Genomic DNA, 17,540 nt, shown 5'->3' on the forward strand with positions numbered 1-17,540 from the left:
CAGAGAGGCAGAGAGAGAGGCAGAGAGGCAGAGAGGCAGAGAGGCAGAGAGGCAGAGAGAGAGGCAGAGAGGCAGAGAGGCAGAGAGGCAGGCATATCTCTCTGAGTTCAAAGCCAGTCTGATCTTCATAGCAAGTTTCAGGTCAGCCAAGCCTGCACAATAAGACCCTGTCTCAAAAACAAAACAAAACAAGCACTCCTCAAGCCTGGAAGAATTCTACTTAAGGAGAGCAGAAAATAATTTTGTAAGTAAGATATGCTTTAGAACTAATGTAGTAATCATAGTTTTCATTGAATAATTTTTGCTGAGAGTCTCAGTAGATCGAACAGTATTTTAATCTGTCTCATGCTTCCCTAATAGAACCGGTGTCTCCTAAGATGGCACAGTTAAGTCAGGAGATGATGAGACCAATGTTTGAAGCGGGCTTTCTGTGTATGCTTCCATCACTCAGTGGCTTTGTGTAGTGAGATAAGTTAGCGAAAGGACAGGGAATTCAGCCCCAAATGCCTTCCCCCAGTATATTTTGAGGTAGAAGAGGCATGCACATAATAAATCTCGTTTCCTCAGATTGCCTTTCCGCTTTCCTCACTGCTTGCCTGAGTCTTTGTCCCGTTTTTCTCTGGTTTTGAGTCTCATACTTGTAATATAATAGCAATAGACAACACTTTACAGGAGAGCATTTTTTTTTTTAACACAAAATTTTGAGTTTTACTTTTTCTTTCTTTCTCAGGTTGTGGTGCTCATTGAGGAAAGTGACCGCTTTGATATTTTAATGTCTTCAAATGACGTCAATAACACCATATACCGGAAGACTGTTCTAGTTCCCAGAGATAACGGGGTCACTCTTGTTTTTCCCATCAAGCCCACGCACTTGGGAGAGGTTCCCATTACAGTGACGGCTGCCTCACCCACTGCCTCTGATAGTGTCACCCAGACAGTTGTAGTCAAGGTAAGTATTTGGGCTTTAGATGGATACAGTTGAAACTTAACACGGAATTAAAAAGCAAATGGGAGATGGTGTTTCTGTGTCAAATTTTTAGTAATTCTACAATGTCTTCTCCTGGTAATGCCTAGTTGTTTTCTTATCTGTCTGTAAAAATGTAACACACGTGTGTTATAAAGATGCTGTCATTTTCCTTTTTAAATTTGAGCAGAAACAAATTTAGGAATGTCAAGTATTTCTAAGTAGCCATTTACAGCTACAAACAGTGTTACACTGGGATCCTATTGGATCATAGGTTGATAAGGTAGAGAGTAGGCATTTTGGAACTCCTCAAAGTAGATTTTGTAGACTCTTGTTTTAAGAGGATATTGTGCATAAAAACACAGCCAGCACAGTGGATGGCCACTCTTGTTCTGGGGTGTAATTGCCTTGGATTTGAATCTCTGTCCAGTTAAAAGTGCTTTTAGTTAAGGCATTTGGTGCTTTGGTTTGGAGAACAGCAGAGGAGTCTGCTCCCTGAGGGTTTTCTTTGTCACGTTCTTTTCACCTCTCCCCCTGTCATTTTCATTTCCATTCCAGTTCCATGAAATGCTTTCTCAATTTAACTAGAAAGCAAGTGCTTAACATGTTCGAAGTCAGAATCAGGAACCGGTAGGTAGGTATGTCCTGAGCAGGTGTGTCCACAGCAGACTAGATCTTTGTCTTTAGATCTCTGTTAACAGATAAGCAGATGACATGCTGTGTTCTTTCCCCTACAGCCTGAAGGGATAGAAAAGTCATTTTCACAGTCTGTCTTACTGGATCTGACAGATAGCAATGTACAAAGTAACCAGCAGTCTATGAGATTCTCATTTCCTCCTGACACGGTCATTGGCAGTGAAAGAGTTCAGATCACAGCAATTGGTAAGAGTAGCGTGTGGCATGCTGGCTGATTTGTATTTGATAATATTTTTTCCATCTATTTATAGCTATATTGTCTTACTTAGCCCCAGTGGGAAAAGATTGTGGGAGGTTTTAGTTGGTGTCAACTGCTGTAACTTAAATCAGTGTTTTTCAACATGCAGAATGCATATGTGAGTTAACAAGAAGTTCTGGTTAAGTATGTCTGGGGTGGGTCTGAGTTTGCTTCTTTTTTTCCTTCCTCTCTCTTTCCTTCCCCTCCTGCCTCTCTCCTTTAATCTTTGTCCCTTCTTCCCAAGATAAAACACATTGCTTTGCACGTCCTAGGCTGTGGGAAGCCACATTCACCATTATAAGATGGCACCTGAGCCCGAAGGGCGTCGGCCAACTAACTGACAACTAACTGACAACTGTTGTGCACATGCTCAAACAGCACAGATGATGAGTCACAGCTCAAGCCCGGAGCATGCAAATGAGGGTATATAGTGAGCACCAATCATAGAGTGACACATTCCTCTTAGGCCTATTTAAGCAGCACCAGTTTTCAGGCTCGGGGTCTTTTCACTTCAGCAATAAAACCCGTTTAAAAACGTCTGCAGAAGGACCCTGTTGTGGCGCGTCTTTCTTGCTGGCAAGTTAGGCGATCGCGACACTAGGCAAGTACTCTACCCATGAACTATATCACTGGCTCTTTGTTTTTATGAGATAAGGTCTTGGTATGTAGCCTAGGCCGGCCTTGAAATCCAGATCCATGTGCCTCAGCTTCTTTGCTGGGACTATAAGCTTGCATCAGCATGCCTGGCTGGGAGCTTTGGGTTTCTGATGGTGTTGATTCTTATGTATAGATAAACTCCTGTAGGAGGAAGGCCACACCTACTGTAGCAGAGGGAAGAGTGTCCTCTAGAGAAGAGCTTCCAGACTCTGCCTCTCGGCCACTGCTGGGGATCCTAATCTTATATAACATGTTTAAAAACACAAATGTCTGTTTTGTTTTTTTTTTTTTCTAAACCTACTAAACTAGAATTTCTTAGCCTATGGTCAGGGAAAGTGTAGTTTGAAAACTTTACACCAGAGAGTAAACAATCCTTGCCTAGCATAGTTTTCTGTGCAAGATTCTAGCAGCCTTTACTGTAGGAATGTCAGTTACTTCTAGTTCCCTTCCAGTAACCTAAAATGCTTTTGAATTAAACATAGTCTTCCCCAATGCACCTGAGTCTCCTTCTGAAGAATTAAATGTCCTGACATTTAATTTCTGACACTTGTTTAACTCTTTAACGTAAAGAAACACTTCATTTATATCCTATCCTTATTTAGGCAGAAGCATCCTGACTTATCATGCAGTCCACAAGTTAAGATCTATGGTATTGTAAGGCAAGGTGGCACACACCTTTAATCCCAGCACTTGGGAGGCGGAGGCAGGTGGATTTCTGAGGATTTCTGAGGCCAGCCTGGTCTATAGAGTGAGTTCCAGGACAGCCAGGGCTATGCAGAGAAACCCTGTATCTACTGTATTGCTCTTGTTTTGATTAGGTTTCTTAAGTTTCTACTCTGTCCCACTGGCTTCTATGATGCCTCTACTGAGTTGAGACTGCCTACCAGCAGCAGGTAAGATCGAATGATTATCACTCATTGAACCAAATGTTTTGTGCTTGCAGGAGATATTCTTGGTTCCTCCATCAATGGCTTATCCTCACTGATACGGATGCCTTATGGATGTGGTGAACAGAACATGATACATTTTGCTCCAAATATTTACATTTTGGATTATCTGACTAAACAGAAACAGCTGACAGTTAATTTAAAAGAAAAGGCCCTTTCATATATGAGGGAAGGTAAGCAGTAGACACATATACTTTTATTTGTTAAAAACAAGTTTTCAGTTGTTTATAGGTCAGGCTCTCCCTGAGCCATGGTTTTGAATAGATGGAGGTTATGTTTAGTGCATGATTTGTGGGACTACTTGGTACAGATGTGCTGAAGGTCAGGCAGTGGGGCAGGGCCACTTGTCTTCAGGTAGCCAGCTGTTGCTTAACTGCCGCTCATTTAAAACCCTTTTGGAAAACAAAATGAATGAATTTTATTCATTGCTCGTTTGTGAGCACTTGTTCTCGATTTTTTTCTAGAGATAGAGTCTTAAGTGGCTCAGGTTAGCTTTGTGGTAGAATAGTCTGTATGGAGTGGATGCTTGCACATCTGATGTGACCGTCTGAGCTATAGGAACTGCTCAGCTATGGCTACGACCTGCCCACAGTAATGTTAATGTGAGTCTAGCGCTGCGGAGGTGGCAAGCCGTGTTGTAAGCTGTCAAGGGAGCCAGGAAACAGGAAAGTTAAGTAGCTTTTCCCAGGGCTATGTATGGTGAGCTAGTTGCTAACCTGGGATTTGAACTCACCATTCACTGTGTTCAGAGTCCTTGCCTCCAGCATCCATGGCCAGAGATGTTGAAGATTAGTGAATCATTTCTAATAATCAAATGCAAAATTCTGAGTTCATAAAATACCACAAAAGCCAGCCCCAAATAACAGTCTCATCTTGCTTTTGTCTGCACGGTTTATATGATGTACACTATACAGGAAACTCATGAAGATGGGAAAGATTTATATACGAAATGGCTGGAAAGCGCTTACTCAGCACAGTCTGGGAAAATATAGTTCAGTGTTTTCTAGAGTGTGTGTATGTGTGTGTGTGTGTGTGTGTGTGTGTATGTGTGGTTTCTTTCCTCTTCCTCCCCTCTTCCCTTTCCCCCACCCCCTTTCTCCTCTTCCTTTTCCTTCTTTAAAGATGAATGCATTAAATGACAGAAAGGCACACCAGTAGCCATCATGCCCACTTTCCATAAGTAGCCAAACTCAAGTAATGAGACTATTTTGATGCGAACCCTCCTTTTAGCATACAGAAAACTGTTTATCCCAAACTGTGTGATAATAGAAAGGGCAGCTAGTCTTACGGAAAAGCTTTGCATGTTTCTTTAATCCTCACAGAACCCACTGGTGGGAGTTGCACCACTACCTCCATGTCCTAGGTGAGGAAGTGGAGGCACAGGAAGGGTGACTGGATGATGGTCAATATCAACTTTTGGGGCTCTTAAGTTCATCCTTTTAACAATGGAAGCCAGGTCCAGGAGAATTCTGAAGTTCTCCCACAGTTCAGTGATTACCTGTAGACACTAACCACTCTACCCAGCCTTGGCACATCCTTACCAGCCAGGAAGTGTGATCAGTGTTTCTGGCTGGCCCAACAGGAGATGGTCCGTGTTTCCTGACCTCACTCTACGTGATGACATCAGAATCTCACTTCAGAGATTGTCTTTTCTAAGTCTTGTAAATATTGTGAAGTTGTTTTTATTTTTTTTAAGTCATTAATGAAGATTTAGTGTGAATTATGATTACTTAAATGTCACTTAGGAACAGCACATTGTCTTACTTAAGTGTTGGTGGCCCAGGGGTCCTATAACCAATAGCTACATCCCTGAGTGAAACACAGTTTGCTGTCAAGAAAAGAAAGAATGGTACATTTTTTGACAAGGAGTGGAAATCCTGAGCCTGTTTATTGAAACATTAAGCGACTTGTTTTCTTCATATATTTAGATTTGTTTTCAAGTTATATTTTATTTATTTTCATTTTGTGTATGGGGGTGCCTAAGTATGGGAGCACCTGTGTGTAGAGGTCAGAGGTCAACTTTTGGGACTTAGTTCTCTTGTTTCTCATGTGGGAATCAAACCCAGGTCTTTAGGCTTGGCAGCAGGCGCCTTTGCCTATTTTGAATCTGCTTAAGGAGCCCTTTCTTCAGATGTTTGAACAACAACGTCTGCAGTTTGCATTACAGGTGAGACTCTGGCTGAGTCTTGAAGTCCAATGTTTTCGTTTGTTAAAATACTCTCTTCTCTCAGAACTGCACCCTGAGCGTGGCGCACACTGGGCGAGTGCTCTACTGCTGAGCTACACCCCAGCCTTGGGATGTCCTTGTTTGTTTCTGTAGTCAGTGCTTTCAACTTCAGTTTCATAAGTGGTGACAACATTCATGGTTAGTCCAGAGAAAACTCATGACCCAGAAAGATTTGCATCTTATCTGACCCATTGTAGGCAGTAGTTTATAGATTGGTACCCAACAGCTTCCTGACTTCTGTATTTTAATTTTCAGAGATATCTGAAAATTCTGATTATTATATTATTATTTGCCACACAAAAAGAGCTGTTTGTAAAATAGTGATCTTGTGAGCGATACTCTTATTTATTTGTAAACTTTTGGAGAAAAACCAAGCTTTTGACTTTCTCATCTATTGTGCTGATAAAATCTCCAACTTTTATAACAACAGTGGGATGAAGATTTTTTTAAACTTATTTTATTAGATATTTTCTTCATTTACATTTCAAATGCTATCCCAAATGTCCCCTATACCCTCCCCCCACCCTGATCCCCTGCCCACCCACTCCCACTTCTTGGTCCTGGCATTCCCCTGTATGGGGCATATAAAGTTTGCAAGACCAAGGGGCATCTTTTCCCAACGATGGCTGACTAGGCCATCTTCTGCTATATATGCAGCTAGAGACACGAGCTCTGGGGGTACTGATTAGTTCATATCGTTGTTTCACCTATAGGGTTGCAGACCCCTTCAGTTCCTTGGGTAATTTCTCTAGCTCCTCCACTGGGGTCTCTGNGTTCTATCCTATAGATGACTGTGGGCATCCACTTCTATATTTGCCAGGCACTGGCATAGCCTCACAGAGACAGCTATATCAGTGTCCTTTCAGCAAGATCTTGCTGGCATATGCAATAGTGTCTGCGTTTGGTGGCTGATTATGGGATGGACCCCCGGGTGGGGCAGTCTCTGGATGGTCGGGATGAAGATTTTTATACTAACAGTAAACATTATAGCCACGTCATCAGTGTCTTTTCCTGCTAATGGAGTGGAAGTTAGACCTGACGTAGGTAGTTGCTTGGAGGACAAGCAGCCAAGGCTTCTCCAGCATGCATGTCTAGCGTAGGATGAGGAAGGAGGTGTTAGAAGAGACTGCTTCGGGGAGTCAAAGCAGCCATTCTCCCTGGCTTCTCTTCTTTCCTTCGCTTTTCCATAGGAGCAGAGCTGGGGGTCTGGGATCTGTTTTATTGATCCACTCGACAACTGAAAATGGCTGAGCCCCTGTTTCCTCTGGACTGGCTGCCCTTAGTGGGGGACTAAGGCTAGCTTTTGACATTGATGGGGAGAGGGTTGGAGGATACCCACCTGTGTGGTAATGCCCATAAATTCTGATTTCATGCCTTGATCTCAGCTCTGACCCATTTTATGCTATCTTATGAAAAGGTTAATAATGACATCACATCTTAGGGTTATTAGAGTCACCCAAGTTATTAGTTATAAGGGGCCTCTCACAGTTCTTTGTACTATATGAATACAAAATTAAAATTTGCTATTTAATTGTCTAACAGAAATATTTTAGGCATAAATATGAAGATTATAAACTAGTGTTCTCTTAAAATTAAGAAAAATGCTTTTACTATAAATATGTATATATTCCTTTATTATCAGTCTCAAATATTACTGTGAAACATACTATTCTGTCATATCCCTTAATCCAGATGCTCAGATGCAGGCTTTGTAGTAGACAATCCAAAGGAGAGAAGCTCAGGATTCCATAGGAGAGGTGGACGGTTCAGTGATGCCCATGGGCTTGACACACGGTTTCTAACACTGGACATTGAACTCTGTATGGCTTTGCAAATGTGAACCAACTTCCCTTCGTTTGAAATAATTTATTTGCAAGTATAAGAAACCTCTGCTTTCATCAAATCAGGTGTATTAACACTTTCCCAACTTACTTTGTGTGTGTATTTTTGTGTATGTACGCAGTACATGGGTACATGTAAGCACAATCACATGTGGATCCCAGAGGCTGATATCAGGTGTCTTCCTCAGTCATATCTCTGTCTTTTTAGTTTTTGAGACTGGTCTATCACTGAACCTGGAGCTCATTGACTGACCAGTAAGTTCCAGATATTCTGCCTCCTCAGTTCTGGAGTTATAGGTGCATGCCTTTTGGGGTAGTGATAGGGGCTTGAACTCAGGTCCTCATGCTTGTGTGGTGAGCACTTTATGAGTGTGCCGTCTCCAAAGTATCCTAAGTTACTTATATAGTGATACTTCATTATTACCACCCTGGTGTGTGTGTGTGTGTGTGTGTGTGTGTGTAATCGGTGTGGAAGAAGACCAGTTGGTTTTATCATTTGCCTTAGGTGTCCATGGTGAAGCCATTTAAAAAACACTGCCTTGGATTACCTGTCATTTTCTCTCTCTGTCGTCAGCCTAAGGACAGGAATCGGCCGTACTCTCTGTTTGGCTTTAAACTTTAGTTATGATAGTGTTTTCCCTAGACCACAGACAATCTTAGCTAAGCATGGAGACCCTTTGGTGAACACTAGAAGTCAGTGAAGCTCAGCCCTGTCTTTGCTTGCTTCCGGATGACCCGAAGGGTCTTGCCTATCACTCCTCATTTCTCCTCTCTGCCGACGGCCCCAGCATGAAGCCACAGCACGTGGATTGATTGTGCCTGGATTTATGTGTCTTCAGGTTACCAAAGGGAGCTTCTCTATCAGAGGGAAGATGGCTCCTTCAGTGCTTTCGGGGACAGTGACTCTTCCGGGAGCACTTGGTAAGTGGGTTTTTTTTTTCTTCTAATTAAACAATTCTGCATCACAGATCAGGTGTTTATTAGGCCGCAGTAGCCATGGGATGAACAGACATGCCTATTTATGTGGATGTTGTAACTGCTTTTTACCAAGCATGCCTTTAAAAGAGGTCATTAAAAAATGATTATAAAGTATTTGCAAATTAAGGTCTTTCTATTTAGAAACAGAAAAAAATACTTTTTTTTTTTTTTTTGTCGGAAAAGCTGCAACAAAAATTCTTTAAGATGATGGTACAGATGATGAGCAAAAACGCCGTTGTGACATTTGTGTTGCTGGCTCTGATTTACTACTGCAAGAGCTTTGTTAAAACAGTTTGTGTGGTTTCCCTATGATCCTACTTCTTGAAAAAGAAAGAATGTTGGGATTAAGTAATAAGTCCACAGCATGTCCTCCTGCCTCCAATCCTTGTGGTTGATTTGGGACAGTTACCCCTACTCCTTGTTCTGTCTGCTATGGATGACTTCAAGGACTGGGGTGGTCGTCTTTGTCTGCCTTCAGTAGAGGAGACCTGGATGTTAGAGTCAGTTCCCGTAGGGCTTTGAGGAGGCTTAATGCTTTGGCTCTTGTTCAGAAGCCAGATGCCGATCTGTAACTGAGACCCCTTATTCTTCCACTTGGCATTCTTTGTACTTTGCTGTTCTTGCTGGGCACAGTGGCTCAAGTTTGTAACTCCAGCACTTTGGATGTGTAGGCAGGAGGATCGAGGCTAGCTTGGGCCACAGCTTGAGACCCTGTCTCTCCTCTACCCCCCTCCCCACAAATACAAATGTTTTGTATCATGGTTCTGTGAAGTGTACGAGAAATACTATATACATTTTTGTTATGAGGGGTTTCAGTTGTATGATCTCTCTTCCCGCCTTCCACTTTTGTACCTACCTTTCGTCCTTTCCTCTCACACATCTCTCTCTCTCTCTCTCTCTCTCTCTCTCTCTCTCTCTCTCTGTCTGTCTGTCTGACTGACTGTCTGTCTGTCTATTTATCTATCTCTGTACCTGTACCTCTATCTCTATATCATCTATATATCTCTCCTCTCTTCTCTCTGCCTTCATATCCTTTCCTTCTTCTCTGCTCTATTCTTATTTTAATGTCTTTTCTTTCTCTCTCTAAAAATTATTCCTAGGGCTGGGGAGGTGCTACACGTAGTACAGTGCCTGTCACAGAAGCATGAGAACTGAGTTTGGATTTTAGAATCCATGTGAAAAACTGAACATGGTGTCATGAGCCTATGAGATGGGAGGGATTAGGTAGTGTGTGTAGAGACAAGTAGGTCTCTGAAGCTCATTGTCCATCCAGTTTGGTACAGTTGGTAAACTTCAGGTACAGTGAGATACCTTGTCTCAAAAAACAAAGGTAGGAGAGAATGAGAAAGACATGAGGAGACATTAGTGGACTTCTACACAGGCACACACATGCACACACACACACACACACACACACACACACACACACACACAATTCCTAGGTATTGGCAACAGATGGTAAACGTACATATGTTGATCAGGGAGGCTTGACCCTTAGTTTACAGTTAGTTCTACAGGACTGAAAACTGCCCATTTCTCTCATGTAAAGTTCTGAGCTTTGCTTGTGAACATCAAATGCTTATCTAATGCTTTGAGCTGAGCATGGTGAAGTTTTTTTTTTTTTTTTTTTGGTGTATGTCTGGAGCAGTCAAATGGTGTGCACCATTTGGTAATTTAACCATCACGGAAGGTTGGATTCTCAACCTGTAAAATACCGGCACAAGATTATTTCTAAGTAACAAGCAGATAATTCTTAAATTCATTTTCAAATGTGACATTCTGTGAACTTATCTGAAATTTCTTAGTCATGCTCAAATAAGAACCAGGTCCACCAGCTAAGACACGTTTTAGTTTTAGCTTTTGTTTTTAGTACTGTCTCTTTGCGGTCTTTCCTTTATCTGGTGGATTTCTCGAAGGGGAACGGTTTTGCGTTTTGTGTGCTCAGTGTGAACTCAGGGCTTAAGTGTGTCCTATGTGTTTTCTTCTTTTTTCTCCAAGGCTGTCAGCATTTGTCTTAAGATGCCTTCTGGAAGCTGATTACTATATAGATATCGATCAGGATGTGTTACAGAGAACATATACGTGGCTTAATGCACATAAGAAATTCAATGGTGAATTTTGGGAGCCAGGAAGAGTGATTCACAGTGAACTTCAAGGTGGCACCAGGAGCCCAGTAACACTTACAGCCTATATTGTGACTTCTATCCTGGGATACAAAAAGTATCAGGTATTTTTTTTTTCACAAATTGAAATAAAGTGGATCTTGCTGAGTCAAATATGTGTCTTGAAATGGAAAGTACTTTGTAATTTTACATTGCATGTGAAATCTTGAGTTTGTATAGCTCTGCTCTTTGCATTTGGGCACACATTCCAAAATTTAGAGAAAAATAGTAACCCATTCTTAGGGGATGCTGAACGACTTTGTAATAACATACGCACTGTGCTTGTTATTGGAACAGAGGCCAGTAATGCTTCGTTGTTGGGAGAAAGCACTTTAGAACCTCGAAATGTGTCCTAGCAAGTTGAAGTAATTTTTTTTTTTTCAGTGCTATGGATTGAGCTCAGGGTGTTGTTTAGGGGAGGCAGATGCCTGGCTAAGCTAAGTCCTCAGTCACTTTGAAGGATTTTATTTTATTTTATTTTATTTTTTTAGTTTGCTTTTAAGATCTTTAAACCTCTCGGGAATAATTGCACTGTCTGTTAGTGAAAACTTCTCACCTTTGAAACTAGGTAGAAAGCAGGCAAGGCCGTAGATTATGACGGTTGCCCATGCAAAGATGTAATCATCTTTTTAAAATTTGGTTATTTCATTTATTTACATTTCAAATGTTGTCCCCTTCCCAGTTTCCCCTCCGCAAACCTCCTATCCCGTACCCCCATCTGCCCTGCTTCTATGAGGGTGCTCCCCCACTCCCCCACCCACTCCAGCCTCACCACCCTAGAATTCTCCTATGCTGGGGCTCCCCTCCTATTGATGAATAAGGCAATCCTCTCCTACATATGCAGCTGGAGCCATGGGTCCTTCCATGTACTTTTTGATTGGTGGTTTAGTCCCTGGGTACTCTGGGGGGGGGGTCTGGTTGATTGATACTATTGTTCCTCCTATGGGGTTGCAAACCCCTTCATCTCTAAAAGGCCTCCTCCTAACTCCTCCATTGGGGCCCATGCTCAGTTTGAGGGTTGGCTGTGAGCATCCATATCTGTATTGGTCAGGCTCTGGCACAGCCTCTCAGGTGGCAGATATACCAGGCTCCTGTCAGCAAGCACTTCCTGTCATCTGCAATAGTGTCTGGATTTGGTGTCTGCAGATGGGATGGATCCCTAGGTGGGGAAATCTCTGGATGGCCTTTCCTTCGGTCTCTGCTTTACTCTTTGTCCCTACATTTCCTTTTGACAGGAGCAATTCTGTATTAATATTTTTGAGATGGGTGAGTGGCCTCATCCCTCAACCGGGGTCCTTGCCTATCCACTGGGTATGGTCTCTACAGGTTCTTTCTCCCTTTTGTGATCGCCATAATGTTGCCATAGAGCTCTCTGGCTGTTTGATGCCATATTGCTTATTGGACCCCACTTCTCAATCTCAGTAGCCATTCTCTTTATTAAACCTGACTATTTTCCCATTTTAGTACTGGGCCTGTGCAAGACAAACTTTTCTCTGGGCTTAGAGATTCAATTCCTAGGGTTCATACGAGAAGCATATTCCTGAAGCCATAATTTTCTTTTGCCATTTGGATTTATAATACTCAGCAGGATAAAGAGGTTCTAGAATTGCATTTATTTATTTATTTATTTATTTATTTATTTATCCCTTTTAAGAATAGTGTCTCCTTGGTTACAGCAAGCAACAGAACAGTACTATTATTTTCAGGACACATAGCAGATGCTTAAATGTCAGTGAACATTGTTGATTCCCATTGCCTACACCGAGGTCAGATATTTAACAGGCCTGGAATCATTCTTTGAGTGGATGCTTCCATGAACTTTTAATTTACATATGGGGAAGTAGTAAAATATGCATGTTTTTCTTCCAAGCCTAATATCGATGTACAAGACTCAATCAAGTTTTTGGAATTGGAATTCAGCAGAGGAATTTCGGACAATTATACCTTAGCAGTTATATCCTATGCCCTGTCTACAGTGGGGAGCCCTAAAGCAGAGGAGGCTTTGAACATGCTGATGCAGCGATCAGAAAAGGAAGGTAATGCCTGGGACCCAGCCAAGGCTCGTGGGATGTTAGGCTTCGTAGAATAGATTGAAAAACATTTGTATGCTAATTATGATATTTATAACATTTGCATTGTTTGGATGAGATGAAAAATGCAGATCAGTACAAGACCAGATGTGATCTGCATGTTATGTTATATTGAATTGATCCTTGTCATCCCAGGACTTGAACATTTTAGCCATCCATCCATCCATCCATCCATCCATCCATCCATCCATCCATCCATCCATCGATCTATCTTTCTATCTATCTATCTATCTATCTATCTATCTATCTATCTATCTATCTATCTATCTATCTATCTATCTATCTATCACCTACCTACCTACCTACCTACCTACCTACCTACCTACCTACTGTGGGTGTTTTGTCAGTATATATGTCTGTGTACTATGTGCATGTAGTGCCCACAGCCGCCAGCAGAGGGAAGTGAATTCCCCAGAACTGGAGTAACAGCTAGTTCTGAGTGGCCAGAAATCAGGTGGAGCTCCTAACCACTGAGCCAGCTCCCCAGCCTGGCATCTTCTTTTAGACAGGGTCTCCCTTGAATTTCCCTTTGAGTTGGCTACTCTTTTGAGTTTCTGGCCTGTGAAGTACAGATGTTACTCTTCCAAAAGTTCCTATAGTCAGAGATCAAAGTGTGTCTTAGGGTGAACTGGTATGTGTAAGTAATTTTAGATAGTATCCACCGATTCAAAGTTCTGTTCATTCGAAAAGAGATAGCATGGGGCTGGAGAGATGACTTGGCAGTTAAGAACATTTGCTGCCCTATCATGGGGACTGGAGTCAGGATCTCAGGACCCAAGCAGCTCACAAAGGCTTATAACCTCAGCTCTAAGGGAGCCAGTGCTCTTTCCTGGCTTCCATGGGGCACACACACACACACACACACACACACACACACACACACAGAGAGAGAGAGAGAGAGAGAGAGAGAGAGAGAGAGAGAGAGAGAGAAGAGGAGAGGAGAGGAGGAGAGTGAAGGGGAGGGGAGGGGGAGAGGGGAGGGGAGGGGAGGGGAGAATTCTCAGAACAGACTGTAGAGACAGACACTAAGGTTAATAGTTTAGGCCCAGTCCTCATTACTTGTGCCAGGGTTGCAGAGTGAATGTACCACACAGACACCGCCGTGCACCTGAATTTGTTCGGGGCGGACTGCGATTCTTGTCCCACTTTCCATCACTGTCTTGTAGATGGGAGCAAGCAGAGGCCTTCATGCACGAGGGTCTAGCAGGCTAGAGCAGGATTATCTGGGGAGGTTGTTGATCTGGCCGTGCTTGCTCAGTTGCTCTTGGGGCTGGGATTTTGAATTTATAACATAAGCTTTGAGTGGACAGAAAAGGGGAGAGGTCTGACAGATCATGAGAGCTGGTTTCTGATAGATTCCTGGAACAGGATTCTTTTCCAAGTGCCTGAAACTATTTGTGGAAGGAAAATTATATATATATATAGTGTGTATGTGTGTTTCTCCTTTTTATTTATAACTGTTTAGTCTTGCTCCAGGCATAAGGTGTTTCCCTTGGGAAAATGTTTTAATCAAAACATTGTCCAATGCAGGCAACAAAGAAAGGATGAAAATTTATATACTATAACAGTTTAAAATGTAAAACATGTTTATGTGTGCTTATATAGGCATATACATGAATATATATATATATATATATATATATATATATATAATCTGCTTTTTATTTATATAATTTGATATATATATAAAATCTGCTTTTTGCTGGTCAAATAGAGCTTGAATGTGTACAGACATATTTTCTGGTATAAAATGTAAGCTCTTTGGCGTTTGCTCAGTATGATTTCTTCTCTCTCAGGAGACACACAGTTCTGGTTGTCATCAGGACCTGAGCTCTCTGAGTCCTGGCAACCGCGCTCCGTGGACATTGAAATCGCTGCTTATGCACTGCTGGCACACATGCTGCACCGTGTGTCTGAGGGAATCCCAGTTATGAGGTGGCTCATCCGGCAAAGAAACAGCCTGGGAGGTTTTGTATCCACTCAGGTGAGAGATGATAGATTTATTTTTTCCCCTGAAAAAAAGATAATTTCTAATATCTATGAAGAGCATAGCTGCCTTTCATATAGTCATAAAGTGACTTAGATGATAAGTTCCATACATTAAATGAAGGGCTTAACATGGCAATTTTAGTGCTTTTCTTATTTGAGCTTCATATCCAGTACATAAAGGATTTATCGGTTCTCCATCTTTATTAGCTATTTTGTGTCTGCGGTAACTGACGGAAGCATGTTGCTCAGGTCTGTGTTGGAGTAGTTTGTTGAGCCTCTTGCATACTCCCAGAGGACTGAGAAAGCAATCTTCTCTCAAGATGAGTCAAAATCTGTGCAGCAGGTTCCCAAATGTTGCCGACTGTTTCCTTTGGAGATCTTGCTGGATACTTCAAGAAAAAAAATGCGCAGCTGTTTTTTTTTTTTTTTCTCAACAGGATACTGTTGTGGCCCTGAAGGCATTATCTGAATTTTCAGCCCTTGTGTACAAGCAAAATACAGATATCCAACTGACCGTCACAGGGCCCGGCATACCGAGATCCATACACTTCCAGATTGACTCCCAGAACCTCTTTCTCCTTCACCAGGAAGAGGTGAAGACAGGGGTGGTCCTTCAAAACCTGTGTAGAAGGTTCTTTATTCTGGAATACTGTTTTAATTATTTTTTTTAAGAGTTAATTTTCATTCCCTTCAACAAAGAGTTCTTCCCAGAGCTCCATAGAAAGGTAGAGACAGGGTGTCCTGCTTTTGGTTGGATTTTCTTTACTAAGGAAGGGTGGAGGAGATGGGACCTTTGAGAGAAAGGAAGATGGACAGAAGAGAAGATATGGACACCTTCTCAGTGGGAAGGAGTAATACCTGCTGAGTCCCAGCTTTGCACGGACACTGCTAGGCTAGAGTAGAGACGCTCCGGCAGTTAGGCCTCAGGCCAAGCCCGCTGTCTACAGTTTGACACAGTAGAAAACTGGCAGATGAACCATGTGAGGGATGGTAGAGCCGGGATTTAAACCCACTGGCTCATATACTTGTTCTTTTCAGCTATAGTTCCTGTTCTCTTAGTACAATGAGGATTGGGAGTAGGATCATTGTTACATGTCAGTCAATTAGTTAACTAACTAATTAAGTAATTAATTGGTTTTTCAAGACAGGGTTTCTCTGTGTAGCTTTGGCTGTCCTGGAACTCACTTTGTATATCAGACTGGCCCTGAACTCACAGAGATCCACCTGTCTCTGCCTCCTGAGTGCTGGGATTAAAGGCGTGCGCCACCACTGTCTGACATCATCATCATCATCATCATCATCATCATCATCATCATCACTATTATGTTTTTTTCTGGTAGCATAGAAGTCACTATGTAGTCCAGGATGGCCTCGATCTCATAATTCTTTTTTGCCCCTGCCTCCAGGATGTTGGGATTAGAAACACATACAGTCATTCTTACTTTAAAATATAATAAAAGATTATGCTGCCAGCTAGATGAAGAAGGAGTCATGACACAGGAAAAGCAGGCTAGAGCTAGGCATAGTGATTGTGTACCATTGTGTTCATGGTCGGCCCTGATAAAGGGAGATTGGGGAGACATGCTTCAACTCCAACAGGGGAGCACTCTGGTCAGGGGAGCACACTGGTGGGGAGCACGCTGGTGGGGAGCATCAATTGTGCCTTCCCAAAGGCTTGGGGTGAAGGAGCTTGGAGAACACTTCCCCCAGGTTACCTGGCCGATGCAGAGCCTTTGATAGTTGAGACCATGCAGAGCTCCCAGCGTTCTCCAGGACTACCTCTGCTTCTGGTGTGGGATACGGCACAGAACTCTCGTGCTCCTGGGAATGTCTGTCTGTGGCAAGTTCGACTCCCTCACTTTCTCTCTCTTACCTTCATCAGCTTGCTCCGCTAGATCCCATTACCGTTAATGTTTCGGCATATGGCTCTGGATTTGCTATTTGTCAGGTATGTCTATGTGATTTTCTCTTTTTGTGGTGAAGTATGACTTTTGTTAACAATCCCTTGCTAAACCTTTAACTTAAGACAGCTTGTGTGAGGCTTTTAACGAGGGCTGGCAAGATGCCTCCTGGGATAAGGGTGCTTGTTGTCAAGCCTGAGTTTGATCCCTGGGACACACATAGGGAAAGGAGGAGGAAAACTTACTTCCCCATGTTGCCCTTTGCCCTGCACGCCTACGCCGGGACATGCATACCCCCTTTTGCTAAATTAATGAAAATATTATAAAAATAAACTACAGATTTCAATGATTTACTTCTGTGACTTAGTCTAGATATGTTTCCTTCTTTCATAAGAAGTATTAGACATGTTACTAACTAGAGCATAAACTAATTCTTTGTATTGGCAATCTACTTGAAAAACATCTCTTAGAGATTGCTTGCTTTTTTGAAGTTAATGTTGAAATCCACCAGTGTGAATTATGCAAATAGTTGGGAAATCCCCTCTCTTCCTTTGAGATATGGTCTTGTTATGTAGACACAGCTACACATTGTAGCGCAGGCTGGTCTCAAACTTGTGATCCTCCTGCCTCAGTCTCCAAGGTGCTGGGATTTCAGGCATGTGTCATTGCCTTGCCTGGTGCCTACATTTTTGTTGTATTTGAAAATACATTTAAAACATGATGGTGTCGAGGGCTACAGAGATTGTTTGGTGGTTAAGGGCAAAGGCTGTTCTTCCAAAGGACCAATTCCCAGCACTCATGTCACGTGCTCGCGGTTACCTATAACTTCAGCTCTAGAGGGATCATGCAC

General features: G+C 42.4%; 1 protein-coding gene across 1 annotated transcript in view; it reads left to right on the forward strand.

Moving 5' to 3' along the window:
* The window catches only part of Cd109 (CD109 molecule), a 103,948-nt gene that overhangs the window by 73,291 nt on the left and 13,117 nt on the right, over positions 1–17,540 (forward strand). The window contains exons 21-29 of the mRNA XM_021206550.1: positions 731–949; positions 1,702–1,846; positions 3,499–3,675; positions 8,410–8,491; positions 10,547–10,775; positions 12,581–12,746; positions 14,597–14,784; positions 15,227–15,382; positions 16,672–16,737. Coding sequence (XP_021062209.1) covers positions 731–949; positions 1,702–1,846; positions 3,499–3,675; positions 8,410–8,491; positions 10,547–10,775; positions 12,581–12,746; positions 14,597–14,784; positions 15,227–15,382; positions 16,672–16,737 — 1,428 coding nt within the window. The remainder of the gene's footprint in view (positions 1–730; positions 950–1,701; positions 1,847–3,498; positions 3,676–8,409; positions 8,492–10,546; positions 10,776–12,580; positions 12,747–14,596; positions 14,785–15,226; positions 15,383–16,671; positions 16,738–17,540) is intronic.

The sequence above is a fragment of the Mus pahari genome, chromosome 10 (genome assembly GCF_900095145.1).
Source record: "Mus pahari chromosome 10, PAHARI_EIJ_v1.1, whole genome shotgun sequence".
NCBI lineage: Eukaryota > Metazoa > Chordata > Mammalia > Rodentia > Muridae > Mus > Mus pahari.